Genomic DNA, 18,037 nt, shown 5'->3' on the forward strand with positions numbered 1-18,037 from the left:
TAAAGATTGAAACTATAAATTTCGTTGTTTTTTTTGGGCAATACTAGTTGCTAAAAATAAAAACTCCATGTTTTTAGTTACACTCCAATTTTTCAATCGATAAACCAGCTATTGAATTTAAAAACTGGATCTTGATTTTTTAAATTTTTTTCTCAAACAAAACATGCTTTTCTGTTTGTTTTTAGTGGCTCTTCAATTTACCTATTGATAAGCTCATTGTCACAACCAATACATTCACCTTGTCTTTCAAGTTGAGCCGAATTCATCAACTCTTCGTGTAGTTATCAATATCAAATACATAGCAAAAGAAAGTCACCAAATAATTTTTTTTTTCAGACGAACCTACAATTTACGTTATGCTTTCATTGGAGAATATTTATCATTTGAAAGATTTATAATATATTTTGATTTTTGAATTTTAGGAGGTGTCGAAACTACCCTATTCATCCTATCTTCTAAAACTATCTTAAGTTAAAAAAGTTGAATACAGATCAAAATATTAATATGATTGTTGAACACATTTATATATGTTTTTTTTTATACGGAAGCGTATTAACGCCACACGACTTTTTTTGAAATATTTCTTCCTATGTTTGCGTTATAACGCAAATGTTTGTTTGCGTTATTTCGTAAAGGTTTGCGTTATACCGCAACCATAGGGAGAAACATTTAAAACAAAAGTTTTGTGGCGCTTAAACGCTTCCGTAGTTTTACTTGTTGCAGCGTATTCTGAACATCACTCTGTAACTCGTCTTCATACGAGACAAGTCTGTCCAATGATGACGTATCAGCTTTGGCCGTGGAGTTTTCCTTTAAATCAAAATAAAGAGAAATGAAAACTTTGAATAAATAGTATTATAATACTTTTAAAAATCAATCAAGCTACACACTTTCAGATTATGTGGTTACACAAATAAACTTCACTTTTAAGAGGTTAAAAAGAAAATACACACTCAAAGTCTCTATATGCTATGATGTTAATTCAAAGTTTAAACTAGAAAAAAACTAATTTATTGATAAAATTCCACAAAAACTATATATGTTAGTTGCACGAACCTGAGTAAACATCTTTTAGATATTAACAAGAACATTCTTGAATAAATAAGTGCCATGTAGATTTTACCATTTTTCTTTTCCTGATTTTTTTTAAATGTATTTTAAACTTACGAATGTCAATGTGTTATAAAAACCAGCCGTTGATTTTATTAGGCGAAAAACTGCTATATCGTTACCACCAGCGTCGGTCATATCATAGTTATCATCAAAATTCTCAAGCATTTTAGTTGTTTTATTTGTATCTCCTTCATTGGACAGTGTGTATTCGTCATTTGGTAAGCACTTTATAAAAGAAATGATTATTTATTTATATCAACAGTTGTTTTTCGAGCATATGTTAGCACATAGACTTATCAGTTTATTTTAAAGAAAATATAATAATAAGGAAATTTATTATGATTGTCGACGAGACAACTAGACAAATATATAAATACTTACAGCGTGTGTCACACCTTGAGCAGGATTTGCGTACCCTTCCGGAACAGCCGCGATCACTTCCAGGTTTTGGTTGGGTTTGTACAGCTCAGTTTTAACTAATATAACCTATATTTTGAACCTTTATAAGATTATGTTAATCGTTTCAGGAGATGTATGTGATAATAAATGAGACCGAGGGACGAAATGATAGACAAATGAACGAACGATCATCATTTCCTGTAGAGCAGGATCGTTATGACCTAGCCATTCCAGTGTTTTTGGCTGTTTCAGTCTTTAGTTTTTTATGTTGTGTTTTGTGTATAGTTGTTCGTCTTTCAGTCATTTTTCGTTTTTTACCCCATGGTGCTCTCAGTTTGTTTTTGAGTTTTGAATGTCACTAGAATAAAAACTTATTTCTATACAGGTAAACATATATATATCTATAATACTAAAATTACGAGGTCCAATTTGTCAGCCGTCATCACGTAAAAACGACGAATCAAATTATTCAACTTTATATATAACTAATATAGCACAAAGGTGTAGATTAAAAATTACACCACTCTAGGCCCTTTTGTTTTCCACGTAATTAATATTGCCAATAATTAAGAAGTTCCGGATCGGGTCCGATACCGATACCAATAGTATATTCACCTGTTACCTATTACCTTATCTGAACGTTCCGCATCTGACAGGCGCACCACCAAACGGTGTATTTAGGATTAATATGCTATATACACGGGTCATAATCACAGGGTTGACGCTACTGAATTGTCAAATTGTTACCTATTATTGTAGTATTTTAATCAGTAAAACTTTCTAAGATAACAATACGAATACTAAAAATGTGGTTTAAAAATAAGGCGTATACTGTAGGTACAGTTTTCAATTTGTTAGTGGGCATGACGTAAAACAGCGAATCAAAAAATTCAACTTTATTTACATGTATAACTAATATAGAACAATGCTGTTGATTAAAAAATACTCCATTCCAGGACCATTTGTTTTCCAAATAATTAATATTACCAATAATTGATAAATTCCAGTTCGACGGGTTCAAACAGAAAGATTTGAAAGAAGAGAAAAACTGTGTATCTTATAATCGGCATGACTTTAACAGATAGCAATACTAATACTAAAATAAGGGCACATAGTTATATACTTTGATTCAGTCACGGACCCGCGATATCACGGGTGTGTTCTAGTATATATATATATATATATAGTGTGGGCAACTTTCAACCTTAAGTTAATCTCAAAATATGTTTTTCTATGTTTTCATATTATGGTTGATGTTAATACCTTTCTGTTACATGTTTTCCAGCGTTAAATTACATATATTTTTCGTCGGTTTTTCTCAAAACAAAAAATGTCGAGGGGATTTCCTGATTTTAGCTACTTATTTATATTGAATGTTAACACAGTCTATTAGTTTTATCTCACCGTAACTTTCAAATAAATTTTTGAATAATCTCCGAATCGGTCGAAAACAGATACAACTACTTGAATAACATAATCGTCCAATGGGTCTCCGACAGGTAGACGTAATTCTGACGCAGTACTTTCTCCTATTAAAGAAACAATTTCTTGATAAATAAAGATATACACATAAATTTTCATACCACTTTTTTTGTTCCGTTTGGAAAATATATATCAATGTCACATTATCAAACAATAACATCTGCACGCTTTTTAAACTGTCATGCTTTGCAAGCATAGTTTCCAACTTCTAAAATATATTTGAAATATATCAATAGTTTTGAGAAATAATTCATAAGTAGATGTGATTTCCTTGCATTTAAAATTTCACTTGATGCATGAAACCAATGTATTCCAAATGTTGTTTGAGATAGCAAAAGATTGTATAAAAAGTAATTGCATATCAGACCTAGACAAATACAATTTCAAAGAGCGTTAAAAAAATTTTTTTAACAGTACTCATAATATATTCATAGTATTTAATTTACCTCCTTTATATATAGGTATTTTTTCTGTTACACGCTTTCCAACGTAATCAGTGTGATTTAGATACAAGAAATATTCATAAAGAAGAGGATTCTCTCGTTCTGCATCCCTCTGTTCATCTTGGTCTAATTCCAAACCTTCATCCTTCCAATCCTTACAGAGAATAGCAAACAAAGAAGACGAAGCTACGCCGGTGGGAATCATATCTTCAGGCGTGTTCAAAATTTCTGCTGCTCTTCCAGTAGCTGAAATAACAACAACATTAAGTGCTAAAAAATGTGACATTAGCAACTCGCTTTTTCTCGTGGTATTCAAAATAATAATGATAAGCACAAACAGAAAGCGGCGGATCAAAACGTGTCATGGATAACCACATTTTCATTATTCTCTAATATTTGCATTACCAAAAATACAATTATACATAAGATATTGTAAAAGCAGAATATGACTGGACATACCATATAAAATAGCAGACTTTCAACAACATTCAATGACAACATGTGTAGTTATCCTGCTCAACCGACAATACGATTTAAATTTATGTAAAAACTAGTATGCAGAGAATTTTTCTTGTTTCTAGCACCATTTTCTATGTATCGTTATACCGGTACGCAAATGTCGACTTTGTATATTTTGGTTTTATGTTTATACGTAAAATGTTATACAGGTTAAATTATTATTCATTGATCAAATATAGCTTACGGGTAATTATGTATACATACCTGAACTATTTGAAGCTTTACAGGATCCGCCGTACGGAGGCATGTTCGTTAAAAATATTATTCTTCCTCCACTTTCATCTAATTCCCCAATGCGGTTCACGTTTACTTTTAACAAATATTTGGTATTCAGTTTCAACTGATTTTCTAAGATAACTAAGGTTTTCCTGTTAATACCTTTAAAAAAAACCATAAAACAATACAAGGATGAACGAAAGAGTTACCAAAATAAGCGCTGGTTAATATTGTCATTGCAACTATAAAGAAAATGAAGTGTAAAGCGGCATTTTATTATGCTAGTTTTTTTTATGTTTAAAAGAGGGACGAATGATACCAAAGGGACAGTCAAACTCGTAAATCTAAAACAAACTGACAACGCCATGGCTAAAAATGAAAAAGACAAACAGAAAAACAATAGTACACATGACACAACATAGAAAACTAAAGAATAAACAACACGAACCCCACCAAAAACTAGGGGTGATCTCAGGTGCTCCGGAAGGGTAAGGGTAAGGGTAACTTGATTTCTACATGATAACCAAATCTCTCAATGTATGTGCTATACGTGCAATCTTATAAAGGCCTCGGAGGCCAAGTGGTCAGAGTAGTTCAACTACTGTACACTAGTCCTAGCTTGTTAGTTCTTCATTGAAATTTTTTCTATACAACATCACATGATAAAATTTATGTATGTATAACAATTTTATCTTCCTAAATATTTAAGTTTCCAAGAATCATTTGTCGCTGGACATGAAACAGCAATCAATACACCAATTAAACAGTCTACTGAGTGAGTCTTAATTTGTTTTCGTTCTAATTATGCATGCAACATTTGTCACTAGACGTTTTAAGCAATTATTTCATAATAGACAAAAACTGTTGAACACAGATGTCTCTTCCAAATATCATAAGGTTGGAGGACATTGTCTTTACCGAACAAGGAAACAATCAGTGTGCATCTTGGAATATTTTCTCTATTGCGAATGACAAAGATTTTAATATTAGATAACTAGAGGCTCTTAAGAGCCTGTGTCGCTCACCTTGGTCTATGTGCATATTAAACAAGGACATAGATGGATTCATGACAAAATTGTGTTTTGGTGATGGTGATGAGTTTGTAGATTTTACCTTACTGAACATTCTTGTTTCTTACAATTATCTCAATTTATAATGAACTTGGCCCGTAAGTTACAGAAGAACATATTTTGTTAAAATTTACAAAACATTACAAAATTTACAAAATTATTAACAATTGACTATAGCTATAAAGGGCAATAACTCCTTAAGGGGGTCTTTTAGGTCATGTTGACTTATTTGTGGATCTTACTTTGCTGAACATTATTGCTGTTTACAGTTTATCTCTATTTATAATAATATATTTAAGATAGTAATCAAAAAAAGGAAAATTTCCTTAAACATTTCCAATTCAGGGGCAGCAACCCAACAATCAGTTGTCGGATTCATCTGAAAATTTCAGGGCAGATAGATCTTGACTTGCAAAACAATTTTACCCCCATGTCTGAATTATACTTAATCCTTTGGTTTCAGAGTTATAAGCCAAAATCTATATTTTACCCCTAAGTTCTATTTTAGTTATGGGGGCAATCTTGGTTGGTTGGCAGGGTCACGCCACACAAAAACTTGATACCAAAATGATGATTGTGGCCTAGTTTGATTTAATTTGGCCCATTAATTTCAGAGGAAAATTTTTGTAAAAGCTAATGTACGACGGACGCCAAGTGATGAGAAAAGCTCACGTGGCCCTTCGGGCAAGGTGAGCTAAAAATGAGATAACACAACTACCAAACGCTTATTATATAGTTTGGCGCATTAATTTTTCAACTTGTTTTCCTTGCGTAATGAAAATTTAATAGACTGATATTAATTATTTTCCATGTCCTCCTTTTATGTTTGTATTTACAGTATATTCTTAAGAATTTAGATATACCTGTGTCAGTCATCGATTCAAAGTTCTGTTCTGTTATATATTGCTGAGTTGATGTATCAAACCAACTGAGTGTCCAATGGTATTCCAGATAAGTAAAATCAATTTCACAATCGAGACATAGAGCTACCATGATGGACTTTGACATTGTAGCATACTTCTTATCACAGTTTAAATCGCATCTAAATGAACCAAAAACGTCAACTTATATCACAAACAAAAAAAGAGTTAATTTTTTTTGGTTGCATTTCATAATTGATCTTTTTTTATTTTACAGTAACTGTTGCTGTCTCTTGGTAAAGTAAATATATGTGTGTTTTTTTTTACTTTTGAAAAACTGATACTCACTGAAACCACACAGATATAAAGTGCACTTTTAAGAACTGAAATAGACATTAACTATAAAAATAAGTGGATGTGATATAATTGACAATGATTACACTTTCTACTAATTACTTAACTGTTAAAAATATATCAGAGTCGACAAATCATTTCACAAATATCTTCTCAAGTCTACAGAAATAATAGTTGACATTTTCTATTGATTTTTACATGTTTTTTTCTAAAGCTGTTATTCCTCTATTCAAGGTCAGAGGAGGATCGATCTTTAATCCCCTTACAATGATGTTATCCATGCGACTGTTATACGCAAATAGCCTGTAATTCAGTTGTTATCCTTGGTTGATGTCTATCATATTTGTTTTTCGTTCATTGTTGTGTCAAATATAAGGCATTTGTTTTATCATTTGAACATGATAGGGTATCAATGTTTCCCTTAAATGAGCAATGTACAAATGTACAAGGTTTTGAAGTTATTGTATGCTTTGAGAAGCAGTGAAATGAAATAAGAAATTCCCCATATATGACTAATCTATATATACATGAGCCATCAGGAGCTGTTATCGACGTCATAATAATCAGCTTTGAACTAACACAGGCGTAATTTCATGAGCAGTTGTCAATGTCCCTCACATGATCGATATATCAGGATCTGTTTTCGATGTCCCCATAATCAGCTGGATACTTACATGAGCGATATACCAGCATCGATGTTCCTTACATGAGCTATATATCATTAGCTGATATTGATGTCACTTCAAACAGCTGTATACTTACATATGCGATATATCAGGAGCTGTTGTTGATGTCACCTCAACAAGCTGTATACTTAAATGAGCGATATATATCAGGAGATGTTGTCAATGTCACCGCAACCAGCTTTATACTTACATATTAAGTGATATATCAGGAGCTGTTGTCGGTGTCATAACAACCAGCTATATACTAACATGAGCGATATGTCAGGAGCTATTGTCGAGGTCCTCTCAACCAGCTGTCTACTTACATGAGTGATATGTCAGAAGCTGTTGTCAATTTCCCTAAAAACTAACTGTATACGTAAACATATTATGACCTGTTGTCGTTGTCCCAAAAAACAGGTGTATACTTACATGAGCGAAAAATATTAGGAGCTGTTGTCGATGTCCCCACATACAGCTGTATACTTACATGAGCGATTTTTCAGAAGCTGTTATCGATGTCCCTACAAACTGGTGTATACTAACTTGAGCGATATATCAAGAGCTGTTGTCGATGTCCTCACAAGCAGATGTATACTTAAATAAGCGATATATATATATCAAGAGCGGTTGTCGATGTCCTAACAAGCAGATGTATACTTAAATAAGCGATATATATATCAAGAGCTGTTGTCGATGTCTATACAATTAGCTGTATACTTAAATCTTAAATGAGGGATAAAGCATGAGCTGTACATGTTGTCGATGTCCCCACAATCAGCTGTATACTTACACGAGCTATGTTAAGAGCTGTTGTCGTTGTTTTCAAAAACAGCTGTATACTTACATGAGCAATATATATGAAAGCTGTTGTCGATGTCTCCACAACCAGCTGTATACTTACACGAGCGATATATATCAATAGCTGTTGTCGATGACCCCACAAACAGCTGTATACTTACATGGGTGATATAATAATAGCTGTTGTCGATGTCATCATAACCAGCTGTATACTAACATGAGCGATATATATCAATAGCTGTTGTCGATGACCCCACAAACAGCTGTATACTTACATAAGCGATATATCAAGAGCTGTTGTCGATGTCATCACAACCAGCTGTATACTAACATGAGCGATATATATCAAGAGCTGTTGTCGATGACCCCACAAACAGCTGTATACTTACATAAGCGATACATCAAGAGCTGTTGTCGATGTCATCACAACCAGCTGTATACTAACATGAGCGATATACCAAGAGCTGTTGTCGATGACCCCACAAACAGCTGTATACTTACATGAGTGATATAATAATAGCTGTTGTCGATGTCATCATAACCAGCTGTATACTTACATAAGCGATATATCAAGAGCTGTTGTCGATGACCCCACAAACAGCTGTATACTTACATGAGTGATATATTAAAGATATATCAGGAGCTGTTGTCTATGTCACTACAATCAGTTGTATACTTACATGGGCGGTATATATCAGGAGCTGTTGTCGTTGTCCCCACAACCAGTTATATACTTACATGAGCGATATATCCGGAGCTGTTGTCAATGTCCCCATTATCAACTGTGTAAAGTTATTTGATGATTGATGGACTGAGTTTGTAACAGTTACTCCAACAGTTACTGCATAGCCTTGTTTAACATCATTCACTAGGTTTAACACCATGATGCCTTCAGATTCCGGTAAAAGCAAACGAACACAATCACCATTCACATTGGTTCCCTTTTTGTAGTTATCCGACAAATCTTCCATAGTTGTAGCACTTATCCTAAAAAATGATATGTTTAAGCCATCTATAAGATTAACGTTGCGAAATTTTGATATTTTTGTAGTTTGTTATTCATTGTATTGTATATTTTGTTTTTAGTTATATTGAATTAAGCGAAAATCATACATTTGAATGATCCTCCTTTTTGTTCTGATTATTGTTAAAAATGTCACGTGAAACGAGTAAGACATTTACATCTTAAATATTTGTGCTAGTAAATACTTGTATTCAGGTTGTCCATAAACATGCTGAGCACGAAGAGCAATATTGTGTTCGGATTTTAAGAATGGACAAAGAAAACCAGTGCTTATAAAAACATAAACGTTCTTTCATTGTATATAATCCTGTTTAAGGTTGTTTACAAACAGTAAACATGTTTTACAAGTCTGCAATCTAATATTATGTCAGCCTCAGAAATCAGAAACCATGTTTAGGGATTTTTTATTTTAAATATTATAAGTAACAATATAAGACAAACAATTGAGAATGGAAATGGGAAATGTGTCAAAGAGACAACAACCCGACCATAGAAAAAACAACAGCAGAAGGTCACCAATAGGTCTTCAATGTAGCGAGAAATTCCCACACCCGGAGGCGTCATTCAGCTTGCTCCTAAACAAATATATACTAGTTCATTGATAATGAACGCCATGCTAATTTCCAATTGTACACAAGAAACTAAAATTATAATAATACAAGACTAACAAAGGCCAGAGGCTCCTGACTTGCATAATATATTATACTCATGAAACCATTTTAACCAACCAAATCATCCAATCCTTGGACAATGTAACACAGAACGTGCGATTCTCAAATCGCAATACTTTTCAATAGACAAAAACTCTTCCTGATTTCAGACGGAATAGTTCAAAACGCTGTTTTTTTGTAATAATAAAACTGATGGTCAAGGTGCATGTGAAGTCTGGGTAAACAGGATGTCTTTATCTAATGACGGTTTATTTGAACCAAGACAGAAAATATAACCTTTGTCTGATTCATTTTTTTTGTATATTGTTTTTACCATTTTAGAAAAAAATCTGTTTGGTATAAGATTCACACGGAACAACATTCAGTAAATTTTCTTAAACTGAACTCTGTGTTCAACTTATATTTGGAATCGCTCATAACCGATCCTATCCGTTCACATTCAGATTTCCCTACATCAGGACATCGATGAAAATGACACAGAGCAATGATATAGGTTCTTCTATCTTTGCACAAGGCATTTCTTAAAACAATTAATGAAAGCAGTATTTGTTGTAATAAATATGTCATCTTGTACATTATTTCTAAATTATAGAATTATTTTTTAGTCATAACTTTTTCTTATACAATATTTGTTGTAACCATTATTTTCTAAAAAAAACAAAAGCATATTGAAAGTAACCAAACTAGCATCAATCAACACTTGTTGTCCAAAATAATAGACTAGAAGAACAATGTTATCAGAATATGTACTATGATTCAAGGTAATGAAGAATCTTGATCATCTTATGTAAAGTAATGCACTACAAGTTTTAGCTGTCTTAAAAGAGATGAACTGCTTCGCTCTATCCTAATTTAATGTAATTTGTGTGCATGTGGTATTTTAAGATGGTGGATTGGTATAAAATGGATTTACTTTGAGAGTGTGCGTTATGAGTGTGCCTCTCTGGAGGTGTGCCTTGATTAGGAGAAGTTATAAAGTACAGATAATGCCTTTTTAAAAACGTTGGTTAAGAACATTGTTTAAGTGACGCTTATACAGAGGATCAAAATATTTATACAGCCAAATTTTGAATTAGCAAAAACAAATCGTGCATATTGCAGATTGACAAAGCAAATATACGTGTATTGATAATTAATATTTCAATATTGAATTCCAGTGTGCAGTATATGCATAACAAAACGAACATGAATTAATGACAGTTGATCGGAACCGATATACACATAGTTGATGACTTATCTGAACGAGAAAATTATGTAATTCTTTATCTCATTTAAACCAATGGCTGTTGCTGATTCTCAGCCGCATCATAAATAAAGTTACCATTCAGTGTTCAGTAATTGTTTTAATATGGCGTGTATGTCTACTGAAAATAATAGCTCCGCACCGTGATGCAAAGCAATAACTTTCTAATTCAAATATTTTCTTACTTATTGTTATACAAATAATAATACTACAGCTGATCAAATATTTAAACTGTATATACTTACAATTTACAAGACCAATCAAACTTGAGGTTTTTATTCCCTCCATATCCGATACCCACGTCATATGACGACATAAGAGCATCCAGTGTGATATTTTTCCTCCAAATCTTGGCGTACCTCTCATCTCCTCCTTCTATGTAGGCATACGGGGGAGGTTTAACGAACTGTATATATGTGATTTCATAAATCCAGGTTAATCCTAGAAGTGAAACATTTAACCCTACCATATATATATCTTCGGGAATAGAACCCTTGGCGAAACGAAACGATCCTCTAGGTTCCGATACAGGCTTATAATCAAACAACTGTCTAGTATTATTTTCTCCAAGGGTGTATAACTTCCAATAAAAAGTGACTATCTGGTTAACGCAATATATGGCCATACGACTAGCTAAATCAAAATCCACAGATGTATATACCTTCAATGGGTTACTTTTATTTGCATACTGTCTGTCAAATATTCCATTAACAGTGTAACAATCATTATATGATTCAACATTAGTTGTGTTTGAAAATTTGTCGTAGTTGTTTTGGCAATCTATTTTGGCAGTGAGGTTTCCTAATACTTTATACTGATAATTAAATATCAGAGGATTTTCAAACGATATATTCTGTGTTTGTTCATAAATTGTGTAATCTATATAGTCACCCATGTCATACCGACATTTGACGAACGGCAAAGGCGTATTTCTAGCGTCAACTAGGCCAACCCTCACTACTGCGTTTCCAGGCGGAAAAATAGTTCTTGCTGTCACGTTAATATTCAGAATACTCAAGTTAAAGTCAACCTTTACAAAATCATCATAATATAAAATCTCTGTAAAATTACTGTTTTTTGCAATTATATTTGGTCGGTATTGCTTTATATAATAGTTATACGTATGGTTATGTACAAATACATCACTACTATCAAGCTGAGTATGGTGTATTGTTTCTTTTGTGCTGACTGCTAAATCGTATGTGCCATACATACCTACCCATTTAAGTATGTACTGAAATACGGTGTTCGATACATCTCCGATATACTTTTGTAAATAAAAATCGACAGCTCCAATTTTTATGTGTAATATTCTTATCTGATCTATACCTCGATCTCTTATCGTAACAGTTATATTATAATGACCCCTTTTGGAAAATGCATGACTATGTTTTTTTCCATATGTGACTTCAACTGAAGTTCCGTCATTGAAATCCCAAGTAAACCTTACATCGGGAGTGAATCGCACGCATCGAAAAAGATGAACAGTAAAATCAGCTGTACATGGTAGCTGACCTGCGTCAGGAGTCATATTCATTGGTACTATACTGGGATACTCAAATTCGTAATCTGATATTGTCACAATTTGTGCATCAATTGTTGTAAACAATGATTTCGTAGTAACAAAATTGATACATGTAATGTTCACATTTTTCACACCTCCTGTTTTATACATATACTGTTTCATAATGGTAGTTCCATATACAAAATGAATTGTTTCATTAACACCCGGATGTGAATCTTCATATTTGAAATTACATGTAACGTCGGTTGGCGGCGGATTGTTTGATATCATGTCTATTGTTAAAGATATAACTCCGGATGGTATAGGAATCATATACGGTGGTAACGGGTTGATTTGCAGTGGGGGAATTGGATACTGTATTGTAATATTGTATTGTATTATTTTGCTGTACTCTTGGTTGGAGGCTTTGACAACGATTTTGTAAACCCCAGGTGAATTGTAACTATGATATTTGGTGGCTTCATTATATTCTTCATACAAAACATTCGGAACATTATTTACTTCAATTCCATCTCCAAACGTAATACTATACTCAAAACCACTTCGTAAGGCGTTTTCAAAATTGAATGGTATAACTTCGTTAACCTCAGCAGCCCAGTCAGATGTTATTATAACATTGTTTATATTGTCCCAAATTCTAGCCGTTACATTTATCTCCTGTTTAGTCAATTCCGCTTGAAATCTCATTGCTACATTTTTGTACCCTTGCATTGAGTAAAAATGGTCAAATTGATAACCATTACTGTCAAGCATTTGAGTGAATTTATCTTTCACTGTCATATTAGTTGATTGTCCATCATCAAAGTCAACGTACAAATGAACAATTCCCATAGGAATACGAGAAAATACATCCAATTTTACAATGAAGGTCATGGTCGAATACGAATTAATAAGACTAGATTGCATTTCCACTGAAAATCCTGCCACAGAATTGACGACTTCTACCTCGAGATCAGATTGTACTATACTATTTATCGCATTACGTGAAATTGAAATAACGTTGTATAGATCAGGATCTGTGAAAGTGTAGTCAAATTGCATATGTCTGACCATTCCGTTCTCAAACTCAACCATTGAATTTGTGTCTAGAAATAAAAGCTCCACTTCTGGGCTACTTCCGGATGCAAAAACAACATCGAATTCGACATCATGTTGTACTAAGTGTAACGAATCGTTTTGGAAGACCTTAAAAATAGCAGTTAAATTTGATTTGAGAAAAATTTCAAATTTTATTACAAGGGCAACTGAATAAATGTCATGTTAAGAACACTCGTAGGTTACCTCTAATCATGTTCATATAGGAACTGCTCACAATTCAAGTCGTAGCACCTTATTGCACCTCGCTTTAAGGTGGGTGGAGTTCGCTTCTTTATTCAAATTTTGATTTATTGTGTATCATTTTGTGGACTTTTTGTCTCGTTGTGGCATTTACTGTAAAGCAACTTATTTTCGCGTTTATACCCAGCTAGTCAACTTCGCGGCGATTTCTTTTAATGTAGTTTGATAAGATCCAAGTTATTTCTTTTCGCGACGATTTATTTTCGCGTTATTTTTCTACTCGCGAAAGTCGCAAAAATAAATCGCTCGCGAAATTAGGTTGGTTTACAGTATTTAGATTATGGCGTTGTAACTTTTCTTTCAACATAAAATTAATTTTCCCCTTTTATTTTTATCTCCTATTACATATCCCATTGAATTCAATCTTTGTTTTTGAGCAAAATGACCTAACACCTTTTTTTTTTTTAATAGTTTTTACCCCATTTGACAAAACAACGCTATCTTTTCGATCGCTTCACAAATATATATTGTCTGAATTTTGTTTTTAATTGTGTTATTGTTACTTTTTTCTTTAACATTTTATTCGACCATAACAACATGTAAAAATGTTTTTTTAAAGACAGAAAATCTTTATAAACCATAACATATCTTTAAGTTTTTTAATTACCAACTAGAGTTGCGGTTCCAGAGTTGGGTAGGGGGTACGGGGTTTGAACCCTCTATGTTGACAGTCGATACTTTTGAAAGGGGATAAATGGTTGGAACCTCATTTCCCTTTAGAAATAGCTGGATTCGCTCCATAACTATCAATAGTTTCTTGAAGGGGAATAGGAGGGGTCCTGATCCCGAAATCCCGGGCTTAAAAACACGAAATCCCGAGGTCCCGAATTTAAATAAAGTAAATCCCGACGTTCCGAAATTCGAAAACAAAAATTCCCGGATCCTTAAAGGGTCAATCCCGAAATCCCTAGCTTAAAACACCCGATCCCGGAGTCCCGATAAAGGTCCTATCCCCCCTCTTTCTTCTTACCTGAAATCCAGCAAGTTGTTCTTCATAAAACAATGCAACACCTCTTTGTTGTGTTTCGCCTGATTGGCTGCTTAGTTCAATGGCTATTTTATACGTCCCATACGGATATGATTTCAATTCGTTTGCTGATACAACCACCGAACCTGAGTGGCCATCTAATGTTGTTTTGAGTGGAATTAAAGTGTCGGTAATTATTGCTGCAGATGCGGTAATGAGTTCACCAGCGGTGTATGCAAAAATTATAGATTGATCAACCGAAGTTGAGTTATCTAAAAATAATCTGTTATGACCTGTAATTTTAAAACCTTCTAGTTTAGAGAGCATAAATACACGTGTTGTCAACAATTGTGAGCTAACAGAATTGGAACAATTAACTTGGACATCTTTGACACCACCAGTTGTATAAGTGTGTGAAGTATTTAGGGGTGTAGTAAAACTGATTGGGGCATCAACGTTAACTCCCACTCCACCTGTTTCAAAAACAAAAATACACGTCATACTGGTTGGTGGAAGATCGTTCTTAGTCATATTGAGGATGAATACTGCTCCATTTTCTAGTAATGGAAAGTAGTTTGGATATGATGTCAGGTTTGGCCAAATACTGAGGTCTGGAACTGGATTCTGAATGACAATAGTTTTAACAAATGAATAACTATAAATTGGATTTGCGACAAATATGGTGATGCTGTATGTGCCTCTGATAGTGTAGTTATAAGACCAGAACGATTCTCTTCCGGTTATCAAAATATTAGGATCACTGTATTCATCATGTCCGTTGCCGTAAACTATTCTGTATTGATATCTCTGCGTTTTCAAATTGTAATTTGTTACAAAAATTTCCTTATTGATTTCAGCAACGCTTTTAATTGACGGAAACGTTATATTGTTCCAAATTGATAAATTGAATGAAAATGACTGACTGTCTACAGATGATGAAATTTTAGCTTCCACGTTGTAGTCACCTTCTGTCATTGACTGATAAGACGCCATCAGACCTGTACTAACAAGGTCGTCTTCATTATTCAATTTCATTGTTAATACAATAATATCATTATAAAATAGCTCAAAATTAAGTTTTCCCATCGGCAACCTGTCCAAGCTATCTAGGGTTATGTTATACACAACTGGACCATGGTCTGTACCGAATGATGTATTATTTTGGACGTTTGTTACAATGTCAAATCCTTCGACAAGCCGCACTACCTCAACACATGCTGTTATATGCTTAGGGCCACTTACGGAGTTCCAAACAATGACTGTCATGTTGTACACTTGTGGAACATCAAAGGTTTTACTAAAGTTGATTTCTCTAACGGAACCTGTACAAACTTTACTTAATACAGTAGTATTTCCTATTTTCCACTCGCTCTGTACGTTACTTCCGGAAGTTAAAGTTATCACCATTGTTCTTTCAGTGTTTAGTAATACAGTGATGTTTTCAGTCTGTAAAAAGGATTTTATTTATATTAATTTCAATGTTAAAAATTCAGTGACAAAGTGTTGAATAATGGCTGTGTTGTATTTGTACCAAATAGTTATCAAAAGTATCAGGATTATAATTTTTTTATACGCCAGACGCGCGTTTCGTCTACATAAGACTCATCAGTGACGCTCAGATAAAAAAAGTTCAAAAGCCAAACAAATACAAAGTTGAAGAGCATTGAGGACCCAAAATTCCAAAAAGTTGTGCCAAATACGTCTAAGGTAATCTACTCCTGGGGTAAGAAAATCTTTAATATTTCGTAAAATTCAAAGTTTTGTAAACAGAAAATTTATAAAAATGACCATGTAATTGATATTCATGTCAACACCGAAGTGCTGACTACTGGGTTGGTGATACCCTCGGGGACGAAACGTCCACCAGCAGTGGCATCGAACAAAAGTGCCTAAATTCGAAATGGAATATTGATTCTGCAATAACTACAACAATATTGTAAAGTTTGGCTAACATTTAGAAAACCACGTTGTAACGTGACGTAAACAAATTTGACAATAAACTGGGTTTTGTTTTACGTTGCAGAATAATCTGAAATAATAACTTAACTTTAACGTCTCAGAGACGTAAACTTATTCTTTAAAATATCCTGAACGGTGACCTGTTTTTTGTTGAAATCTGGTTTAAAGTGGATTGTCCCGGCCAAGTGTTTTTTTTATAAATTAGACGTCCTTAGTCGTCATCATACTCGTGGTCTATTGTATTGTCGTTAATAATGTTTGGTTAGATTGTATGAAGTAAAAACTGGAAATATGGGAGAGAAAAAGTGGGTACATTAGTGGTGTAATATTGTCACACAGTTCATGTATCCGTAACTTTACAGGACTTTTTTTACACATTCTGAAGTTAGACACCAGTCCTGTCTTTTTTTGGCATTGAAAATTTTACTTTTTCGGAGTCGGCAACATAGTAGTATTTGATTAAGCTGATCTGGTCCGAACTCAGCTATTATTAGGATGTATTCCTTACAAATCTCACAACATCAATGCTACATTGTTTGAAATGGATCATGGAAGTAAAAAATTAATAATTGTCTACTATTTTGAATCCATTATGGAAACAGAAAACTTTTAAGTGATAAGATTTATCTAAAGACTGTTATGCAGACGAAAAAGAACACGTCTTTCAATTGTAGTTACCGATTAATTGAACAAATACCATTTCACGGCAATTATGTTTTTTTTCAAGAATCTTGGAGTTGATCATATAATTTCAAGTATTCGGATCAATATCTTTTCCTACTGAATCTCTTCAAATGTATTAATGATAAACTTTGAGAATGAAATCCTGACCTTTATAAAAAAAAAATTGCAAACACAACATAGAAACTGAATAACATAGCTAGAAACTGGTGATAACTCAAATCGTCTTGTCACTAAATTGACAACGACAAGTGAAAAAAACACACAGACATAACATTTTAAGAAGTAGAAATTAGTCCTCTAAAATAAAATAATATGTTTTGACTCAACATAATTACGTATGTATAAAATCCCCCCCCCCCAAAGTTTATTAAGCCAGAAGGTTAAATGGTTACAGTAATGAATGGTTCTTGAATGTAGCTTCTTCTGGTTAAATAAACTAAATAAATAAAACATGAGATTTAAAGTGCTTTTATATCTTAATTAGTTTGTATTTATTGATCATAGGGGAGGAATAAATATACGTTGTATTACTCAAAATATAACTGCGTATTACTTAAAAACTATGCTCATTGAAGTTCTGACCTTGAACTTTATGTAAATCTAAACCAGAAGATTCGACGAGGAAATGACCGTTCTTGACATTACATGTATTCCAAATAAAAGTAAAATAAAACTAAATCCACTAAATTGCTAAAATGGGATAA

The 18,037-nt window shown here is 33.3% G+C and overlaps 1 protein-coding gene across 1 annotated transcript in view; it reads right to left on the bottom strand.

Moving 5' to 3' along the window:
* The window catches only part of LOC134726532 (uncharacterized), a 42,240-nt gene that overhangs the window by 9,204 nt on the left and 14,999 nt on the right, over positions 1–18,037 (bottom strand). Inside the window, exons 3-11 of the mRNA XM_063590938.1 lie at positions 14,694–16,136; positions 11,106–13,570; positions 8,661–8,909; positions 6,106–6,284; positions 4,161–4,334; positions 3,441–3,683; positions 2,917–3,041; positions 1,168–1,338; positions 715–810 (exon numbers count right to left, since the gene is read on the bottom strand). Of these exons, the coding sequence (XP_063447008.1) occupies positions 715–810; positions 1,168–1,338; positions 2,917–3,041; positions 3,441–3,683; positions 4,161–4,334; positions 6,106–6,284; positions 8,661–8,909; positions 11,106–13,570; positions 14,694–16,136 (5,145 nt within the window). The remainder of the gene's footprint in view (positions 1–714; positions 811–1,167; positions 1,339–2,916; positions 3,042–3,440; positions 3,684–4,160; positions 4,335–6,105; positions 6,285–8,660; positions 8,910–11,105; positions 13,571–14,693; positions 16,137–18,037) is intronic.

Source organism: Mytilus trossulus, chromosome 7 (assembly GCF_036588685.1).
Source record: "Mytilus trossulus isolate FHL-02 chromosome 7, PNRI_Mtr1.1.1.hap1, whole genome shotgun sequence".
NCBI lineage: Eukaryota > Metazoa > Mollusca > Bivalvia > Mytilida > Mytilidae > Mytilus > Mytilus trossulus.